The 10150-nt window shown below is 38.1% G+C and overlaps 2 protein-coding genes across 2 annotated transcripts; one reads left to right on the top strand and one right to left on the bottom strand.

Annotated features, from left to right (window-relative positions):
- The first annotated feature begins 729 nt into the window (after positions 1-729).
- On the top strand, positions 730-1796 carry LOC113546216 (G-protein coupled receptor 183-like). Its single transcript, XM_026945980.3, has one exon. It carries the CDS (start codon positions 774-776, stop codon positions 1794-1796), a length of 1023 nt encoding a protein of 340 aa, XP_026801781.3. The 5' UTR covers positions 730-773.
- Positions 1797-3257: 1461 nt separating this feature from the next.
- On the bottom strand, positions 3258-9284 carry LOC113546255 (nuclear factor 7, brain). Its single transcript, XM_026946014.3, has 6 exons — positions 8838-9284; positions 6650-6745; positions 6340-6570; positions 6166-6188; positions 5231-5349; positions 3258-4833 (listed from the first exon to the last, which is right to left on the bottom strand). Exons 1-6 carry the CDS (start codon positions 9234-9236, stop codon positions 4295-4297), a joined length of 1407 nt encoding a protein of 468 aa, XP_026801815.3. The 5' UTR covers positions 9237-9284; the 3' UTR covers positions 3258-4294.
- Positions 9285-10150: the final 866 nt, after the last annotated feature.

Raw genomic sequence — 10150 nt, 5'->3', positions numbered from 1 at the left:
CCTAAACACAATGGATATATATTATTTTAACTGAAATATACCACACTACTTAAATCACAAGTTTACATTAATGCGCTCGTTCTAATACGTTATCGTTTCTATAGTAACAGCTCAATCACAGGAACTTGTAAGGAGGACACTCCACATAAACTACGTCTAATAATAAGTGAATTGAATAACAAAAGAAAAATGTCTGATTTTTTATATGGTGAAGTTTTCTGTTAGCAGATGTTTTTTTTTAACATTTGTGGAAGGTGTCAGTACCAATACAGGAACTTGTTTTGGGAAAGTTCCACAACATTAAATGTAACCATAAATGGATAAATCCCATGAACTTTCATTAATAAATGAAAGATTGTAATGATCACTGGGAAACTGCTGTGGTATAAGAGGAATAAAACACTTTGGGATGTGCTGTTTAGGGAAAATGATCAGCTTCAGGGTGGTAACAGTAACTCTTCTTCATCACACCATCCTGTTGTTGATTATTTTCCTATAACAGCAAGGCACCAAGTGTTTTATACCTTCCTTAATGTGTCATTATTATTTAATTGTCAGGGTTTTAATTCCATTATATGAACATTTCGCATTATGAAATGTTACTATATTTTCTAATTTAATTTTGCTTGTTGATTTGGTGGATTTGTTTTTTGTTTTTTTTTATTTCATTAAATTAATATTTATTTATTAATGATGATGATGATGATGATGATGCTAGACTCCTCTGTTCTAAATTTCCAAACAGTCTATCAGCTTGTCATAATTTTTTTTAGATGGTTATTTATTTATATGTATTTTTTTTTTTTCTAGGTTTGTCCATCAGAATCTCTTTCACCACATTTGACTCTTCTGAAGCCATGCGTTACCTGTACGACTTCTACATCAGAATGAACCTGACGGTCGATCCCACTGCAGCCTCTCCGGCGCTGAACACGACCCCTAAGCCCTTCAGTGTGTTTGATGGGTGTGATGACATGGTGGAAGGCGTCCTGTTCGACCTGGCAGTGCAAACCTTTAACATAGTGTTAGGATTTCCGGCCAACGTCCTGGTCATCGCCATCCTGATCCGTAACCGACACGAGCCCTCCACCTCTGACATCTTCCTGGGCTGCCTGGCCTTCATGGATGCCTACTTCGGTCTCATGGTCCCTATAAGCTTCCTCAATCTCTTCTACTGGAAGAGCAAGGAAGGTTGGTCTGCACTGAAATTCTCCTACGGCGTGAAGGACACGAGTGGGCCGCTCTTCCTTTCCTGCATCTGTCTGGACCGCTTTGTCGCTGTGGTCTTCCCAATCGCTTTTGGTCAGTTGAAGCACATTAAGTACAGGATTGGCCTGACAGTGTTTGTGTTCTGCCTCACCTTCGCTTACGCCTCGGCTAAAACCATCGGCGGCCTCCCTGACTTCGAGAAGATCTTCACAGGAGAGGTCCTGGCCACATTCACCTGGATGGTCATCTGCAACGTATCCATCCTGTGGGCCCTGAAGCGCTCACGAGGCGCAGGCAAGGACGAGATGCACCCCATGAAGAAGAAGGCCTTCAAGATGGTGCTGTCCATCCTGTGCATCATTATTTTTAACTACCTTCCTCTGGTGGCCCTGTTCCCCTTCCAGGATCACTATTCGCCCATGGTCTTCACCTGCTATGTCCAGCCTGTGGGTTACGCCTTCCTGAACATCAGCAGCAGCATCCAGCCACTCATCTACCTCTCTCGCCTGGAGAAGATCCCCTTCCTGCCCGAGTCTTTGGTGAAGAAGCTCTGCTGTACAAAAAAACCAGAGCAATCGCCAGCTTAGAGCCTTACATCTCCACAAGACTCGAGCACCCAGATTGGTCCAGATTTTGAAAACGTTTCAAAGTGAGTTCCAAAATTATTGGCACCCTTTATAAAAATGAGCAAACATGAATATAATAATATGACTAATCTCTACAACTGGTTTTATTTTGAGCCTAAACATTTTAATCTAGTTTGATTCATTTATGCATAATTATTGGCACCTTTACACTTGGTAAAGCCTCCGCTGGAATAACTGCACTGAGTCTGCACCTGCAGTGTCTAACAAGGTTGAACACACTTGGTCCATCCTCCCATCCTTTAAGACCACAGGTTTTCATTAGGGATGGAATTCCAGAAATTGGGATGTCCTCTGCAAACCACTGATTGGAAGTGGCATCTACAACAAACTAAACTTGTTTTTTTATTACTATTATTATTATTATTATTATTATGAACATACCGTAATCTTGCTTAATGGTATTGTAACTGCTTATAATTTTATTTGAACAATAACTGACCAATAACAATAACAGTCATCACTTTGTACTGTAAGCTCTTTGGTTTCCCCCAACATGACAGATGTTAAAGATGTTTTATGTATGCACCACTTTATATTTGGGTTAAAAAAATAATAATTCACAGAACAGAACATCTGGAATTTGAGAGCAATTTAATGATTGTTTCTCAAACGGGTTTTAAGAATTTTTTAAGTGAGCACTTATTGGAAGATTTTTGCTAAAATAATTAATTATTATTTATAATATTTTTTCATAAATTAACAATCATTTGACATTTTTTAAATTATGGTATTAATAGTTAACATCTGATTAATAAATAAATTAATTTTTATTTATTTTCGATATCTGAGTTGAAATGTGTTTAATGTTTATTTTATAGAATATTTTTCACTTTGAGGGTGCCAGTAATTCTGCATGTAGTTCTTATATGTGCATTTTATAAATATTATAATAGAAATATTTAATTTGTGAGTTTAATTCCAGAAGGAATTCCTTGCACTAGCATTTGCAAGCCATTCGGAAGCATTTAGCTGGAATACTATCTAACATATGCATGATTTTAAAGATCTGAGACACAGAATGTGGATTAAACCATTACATCCTTAAAGCTGACCCAGGAACCGCTTTCGCTGAGTGGAATTCTGGCGCCATCATGTGTTTCATGCTTACACATAATTACCATAATTTTCCAAATCTGTTCTGTTTTCAGGTCTTGTTCATTTTACTGACTGATTCACTCTGTAAATATTTAACATACATAATGCATATTAATGATCTTTTTTTCTTAATGTACACTATATTGCGTAATATGTATTTATTCACAGCTGGCCTACAGTCATTGGATACAGGATGATATTTATATATTTGATTAAAAAAACACGTAATGGCAAATAAATTAAATCTGAAATCCATGAAGTCTACTGTTCTTACTGAAGCAGCTGTGCAGGAGCAGTGAGGAAATGAAAAATGCATTAAAAATACACACTATACACATCTTTATTTGATTATTATCAGTCAGTCTATTTAAAAAATATGTATATAAATAAATTCATGTTCTTCAATGATCACACAATTATTATTATTATATATTATAACATATATTATTATATATTCTTCAATGATCACACAATTATATATTATTATTATTATCATTATTATTATTAGGGTGGTACAGTAGTTGCTTCACAGCTCCATCCTGGGCTCTGAGGTTTTCGCATGTTCTCCCTGTGTCCATGTGGATTACTTCCAGGCTCTCTGGTTTCCTCCCACCTCCCAAAAACACACTAGTAGGTGACTCTAGATTGGCCCGTGGTGTAAATGTGTGTGAGTGATGCCCTGCAACGGACCGTCGTCTCATCCCGTATACATTCCCTTCTCATGTCCAGTTTTCCTGGAATAGACCTGGAATAGACTCCGTATCCTGACCAGGATAAAGTGACTCCTGAAGATGAGGGAGTTATTATTTCAAGAAACACAAGGAAGCTAAATATCTGAGTGAAAAATCAAATATGTGTTACTTCTGAACATGTGTCAGGCAGGTGTTATTACATCATAAACTACAAGGACCAATCAGATTCCAATATGCAAATGTGCACCAGACAATACCACAGTATCATAAAGAAGCTAGTGCAATCACATTTACATAGATATTCATAAAATCTAAATTCCTTGTTTAGGGTAAAAGTGTGTTTTGGGTGACTTTAAAGATTCAGTGCACCAGGGTCTTAGGATTTTGGGGATGAGCAACCAAACAGGAAGTAAACAGGAACTGAAAGACAGAAAACTCCACTCTCTGGCCATGACAGTTAAAGTTTTACACATACATTTTTACTCTTTTGTCTGACTCTTTCCTCCAAAGTGAGAAAACACTTGAGCAGTCGAGGAGTAAAGGTTTTGCTCAAGGACTCAACACTGGCAGCTTTTTAGTGGTGAGATTTGAACTTCTTATCAGTACCCCAAGCATAAGCTACTCCTTTTTAACACATTTATTCCATACATCTCAGTTTCGTTTCATTGAAATCATCACCAGCTGTGGTACAATCCTCAGAGGCTTTTTACTCTGCGTGTAGAAATACGGCACCACTTTGTCCGTGAACGTCTGTGTGAACTTGTGCAGCATTTGCCCATCTTCGGGACAAGAGAAACGAACCTCTCCGGCATCCCAGTCCACCTCCACTCGAACTTTCTGCAGCTTCTTGTCCACCTTCAGCGTCCTTACAGGAGACGCCATGGCCCTGTACTCTCCGTCCCGCATGCACAGCGTCCAGAACCCGTTCTCCGGGCGTGCCGGGACCTCCAAGTCCCTCTTAACGGACACGCTGGCTACGCCCAGGATCCAGTCATCGCTCTGTCCCAGTTCCACCTCCCAGGCGTGCGTGCCAGAGCAGATGGCTGTCGAGCCGAGAACCTCTGCGCTGACGCAGAAGCGCTCAGGATTGGTGGGGAGAGGAAGACCCGGGCTGCTGTAATGGACGCTGCTGAGGTCTTCTGACAGCCTGAGACACGGGTGCACCGTGTTCGGGTCCAGAGTCACAGGAGCTGAGAGAGGAATGAAGATTCAGACTGTAAGAAGAACGAATTCATCAACTGAGCTCGGCTTAACAGAGATGTCCATGGACAGCCAATAAATAAGATTAAATCTCCTTAAATATGATGTTCAAGATTTCTGGTTGATCCTGGTCAGCCATGTTTGATACCGAAATATGCTTCTTTTGGTCCATGTTAAATTTAACAAAGTAAAATATATAAAGGTTGATATGGTGAAGTTTTCTGTAAACTTTCTGTTGATTAATTTTCTATAAAAGCATCCCACTATCACACTTTTTCTTTTTGGGACAAACGCCTGTCTGTTGACTGATCTGCATTTATGTTTTGTGGTTAAAACTGTTCCTCCATGGTGCATCACTGATGTGTTGTGTTTCTTTGAGGTACTTACAGTAAGGAGCAACTTCCTGCATCTTCTCCCAGACCCTGAACTTCAGGTTACTCAAGTGCTTGGCTTCATCTATTAATGCCCCATGAAACCCCTTTGGATTTGGAGGTGAACTCTGAGTTCTGTAGAAAGAAGAAGTTTTTATTAAAATCGGTTGGCTGTTTTTCACCAAGAAAACCAACAAAAAAAGCTTTTGCAAAAACAGAACATGCGCTCAGATGGCTAGTAATTCCAGCAATATGAACAGCCAGTCCCTCTTTACATTATCCATTAATGCAAATAAACCAACCACCAACCAATGTTGGTCTATTTTCAGTTTGGTTTCCTACATTTCCCACAATGCCTTTCAACTGTGTACTGATAGTGATGCAGTGGGATTTAGCCCTCGATGCAACAGCGCTTTAGTCCTATAGTCTGTCGGGTTCTCTCACCTTCTCATCTGTACACTCTGCTGAAACTTCCAAAACTTCATCCACATCATCGCACTTGTCATCACCTAGATCCCTAACTAGCCAAGTCAAGTATCTGCCTTACAGCTGCACTGCATTCTGGGGCTTTGTGCAAATGTCCCCACTATGTCTGTACTGGATTAATCATTAATATGAGGTTGAACGTCTCTGGGAAATGGTGAGTGAGAAAAGAAGCTCTCACTGTTTTGTTTTCGGGAGCTAAAAGCAAAACCTGACTGAAATTGTTGAAGTTTTTCTTCTATTTAAAGGCTATTATACAACGTCCCCCTGTGACATCAGTGCGGGACACAACTGCTAACTTCATTCTCATGGGAATGACAAACATACATCACCAACCCACAAATTAACACAGAATCACTAAAAACATCACAAATATTTCAAGATAAAAATATTTCATATATTTTTTGTGTGTGTGTGTGTGTGTGTGTGGAGTTTTCCTTTAACATAGAAAGGTGGGTTTCTACGTACCCCTCCATGGCAGATTTGAAGTTCTGTGGAAGGAAACAAAACACAATAAGCCATCACTGAACACTCTGAAAGCCAGGAGGAACAAGAATAAGAAAGTTCTCCTGGCAGTCAGTCAACACGCCGTAAACAACGATATCCAGGAAATTCCAGAGTCACTGGTCGTGATATTTTTACCTGCAGCAGCGTCAGATCATCAGCAGCAATCTCCTGCTCTATGCGACTGATGATGTCTGAGAGAGAAGAGATCCTGTTCATCAGCTCTTCATCTCTTTTCTTTATAGCAAGGACCTTCTCCATCTCTTCCTCCTTTAGCGCAGAGAGCCGAGCTTCCTCTTCCTCACGCAGAAACTGGTGAAGCTTCATGAACTGATGCTTCACTCGGTTCTCTATTAGCTGGGCCTGACTCTAAAGAACACAGAATCTTGATTTGTTTTATTTGTACGTTTTTTATCTAATTAAAAATTTTTAGATAAAAAAAAATTACCCTGATATGCTCGAGTGTCATAGCTGAAGTCATTCTGAGTTTAGTCACGACATCCAGCTTGTCTTTCAGCAGCTTCAGAGCAGAATCGAGCTTCTCCTATAAGCATGGTTGCACAAAATAAGCACAAAAATGATAAAAAGTGCAGAAAATTTACACCAAAGTGAAAGTTTATGTGAAAATCTTACTCAGGTAGTAGTGGAAGTGCAAAAAGTACAGCAAAAAGATCTACGTGACTCTATTTCCATAAACATTTATACTTATTGTGCTCTATACTTTTTGCTGATTTATTATCTCCTCCCTATTTATACCAATATTTATATACATTTTATTCTCCTTATTAATCTTATTATTATTATTAATTGTTTTTATTATTACTACTACGACATGATGATTACATTTATAACATAAATGCACTTAAAATTCTGAATATAAATAAAATAAAATAAATATTAAATAAAATACACAAAATTATATTATTATTGTAATTTTTAAAAAGATTTTTGCTAATCAAAGGTTACATTTGAAATTTGTCTGAAATTAAACATATCTAAAATAAAATTTAAAAGTAAATGATTTTAATAATAATAAATTTTAAAAAATCTGGGTATTTTTCTCCATCATAGTCTCACAGTTTGAAAACTGATTTATAAAATAAATTCGTGTAAATCTTATGAAGGTTAAGGTTACAGGTGGGCTTGGTGCTCCATTTCCTTTTATTACAACTTTGTACGTTTTCTTTCTTTTTCTTTTTATAACTTTGAATTTCAAAACTGAATGAAATTCTTTAGTGAAATCAGTTTTTTTTCCTTTACAAATTGAGACTAATCGCTTGTATCTCTTGTGCAAAGATGAAAAGATGTTTGTACTGTCCGTATAAACTTGTATAGATTTGATCTATCAATTTAAAATGCAGAAATGTGACTGAATTAATTTCTTGCTGGGCAAAACAGAAGAAAATCTTGATCTTTGAGATTAAGTACTCAGATGTTCTAAATAAAAACGTAAGGAGTAAGACGTCTGGATTAAAGTATTCTGTAAAATGGTGTTTAAGTATAATCATGAAGTCCTGAACTCCTGAAAGTCCTTTCTTTTTTTTCTTTTTTTTTTACAAATTGAGACCGTGGAATTGTCATAAGTCATAGTTTTAATCTGTGAAGTTTTAATCTGTGATTTTAAGATACTAATGCAGACATTTTTGACCCTCAATAATGTTAAAGCTATTAAAATCCATCCATGTGTTATATTCTCCATAGTCTTACACAATATACTGGGGTAAAACGTCTCACGTACAGTATGCCGTATGCATTAGTATATTTGGTAGTATATAGTATATTTGGTTTATTGTAATCTTATAATAGGAAATACTAAACAAATTTGACTGTATTCAAGATATTTTCATTTGCCTAGATGTTATTTACTGCAGGGTAGATGAAAATTAAAAGTACATATATACGATAATGCTCCATGAAATTCATTCTGTGTTTAAATTGAGAAGAAAAATTGAAATAGAATAGAAAAACAAAAAAGTTATGACACTGAATGCATATTTTATGAAATAAGAGAAAGAAAACTTAGCCACTGCAACTAAGAAGTGTTTTTCTTAAGAATCTGGTATCTACACCATCTTGCCAAACCTTTCTTCCTTCCATAAAACTTACTGACATCTACCTAAATATACATAAAAACACTTAGATCAGTCGTGTTCACTGTAACCTTCCATGTCCATGTGACTTTATGAAAGTGAAATTAGTAGGATCATTTTAAATGATACAATCACGGCTTTTAATAGAGAGTTAATAGAGAATGTAATAAAGTGCATTGCACTGGGTTAACCCCTGACTTCTGCTTCCAGAAACAAGACTTTCTTGTTCCAAAACATGTGTTTGAAATACAAGCATTCTAGTTCTAGCTCAAACACATGTGCACATGGATTTATTGAAGACTTTTCAAGAGCGTTCGAGTTCGAAAGGTACAAAAGGCAGATGTGAGCCAGCGAGGTGCTGCTGGAATGCCTCGGCTCGTAATCCTCCGCCAGAGCACACTGAGATTGTGTCAGACTGGACTTGATTAACTGCATTCTCTCAAGCAACCACACCAAATCCTTTTGGAACAGAGTTTTTTTTTTTTTTTACAGACACAATGTAGCAACAGAGCAGTGCAACACAAAGCGCCTCTGTCCGAACAGTACCTTACAGTCCAGCGCGGCCTCGTCTGTGGGAGCGCAGTTGTGACCCTTGTGCATTCTCGAGGCTTGGCACACCACGCAGATGGGCTGCTGGTCGTCCACGCAGAAGAGCTTCAGCTTCTCTCCGTGCTGTGGGCACGCCGCCTTCTTCTCTTTCTCACATCTCCAGTTCTGGGTCTGCACGAAGGCCTCGCATAGGTTCCTCAAAGCCAGGTTGCTCGGAGGTTGCTTTTTTGAGGATCTTCTCCTGCAAACGGGACAGCTCCGGAAAACGGAGCTTTCCCAGAAGCTCTGCAGGCAGGACCGGCAGAAGCTGTGGCTGCACGGGAGCAGGACTGGATCTCTGAAGATGTCACAGCACACAGGACACGACAGATCCTCTTCGGGCAACTTGGAGGACATGTTCACGCCCGACACGCTTCTGTCATACTAAGAGCCAAAGTGCTGTCTTTTCACCCTCGGCACACGGGTGTGCAGGGATGGTACGATCTCGCCTCGCTCGGCAGGTTTTGGAAAGCTCCTTTGAGCTGCTTTTGAATGTTCAGGAAGAGCAGAGAGGGAGGAGTAGCACGCGAGACACAAAACAGGAAGTTCAAGTCTCATGATGATCTGAATGTTTTGCTTAATGTGGAACCAGCATTTTGCCCTATTTTGGGCAGGTTTACATGACTCTATCATTGATTTATCGTCTGGCTTTGACATTTGTACATCTACAAGATCCAACTTTAATGGTCCTGTTCATTTGTACTGCACTGTAGAAACTTTTATAGAGACTCAAAATATATACATACTGTACACTGTATTTTCATATTACTTTGTAAAATAAATGGAGGTGCCATAAAGATTTTTTAGTGTAATGCCACCGAATAACTTTTTTTTGTTTGTTTTCTTATAGAGAGGTTCTCACACTTCTTACTGCCAGGGCTGTCTTTAACTGTAAATATATATATATATATATATATATATATTCCACTGAAAACTGTGTTTTATTAGCCTCATCCATCTTGGGCTCATTATTTAAACATGCACAATAATATTTGGTTATTTATTAGAGTAAAACAGATTTTAATCTCTGACCTTTCCACTCACAGAACACATTTTATTAAAAATGGTCCAAGCTGACATTATTTAAAGACTTGTTTTTGAGTTATTGAGATTCGGATTAAAATCGTTCAATCTGAGTGAACAACATCTTCTGACCAGTTAGAATTGAGAAACGAACAGTGCTGGGTGTAAATCATAAGAACAGATAGAAATGTAGCTCCAGTGTTTAACTGCAAAAATGACTGAAAGACTCTGAACAGCTTCAGAAATTC

The sequence above is a fragment of the Pangasianodon hypophthalmus genome, chromosome 23, assembly GCF_027358585.1.
Source record: "Pangasianodon hypophthalmus isolate fPanHyp1 chromosome 23, fPanHyp1.pri, whole genome shotgun sequence".
Classification (NCBI taxonomy): domain Eukaryota; kingdom Metazoa; phylum Chordata; class Actinopteri; order Siluriformes; family Pangasiidae; genus Pangasianodon; species Pangasianodon hypophthalmus.
This window is presented reverse-complemented; position numbering and strand designations above follow the sequence as displayed.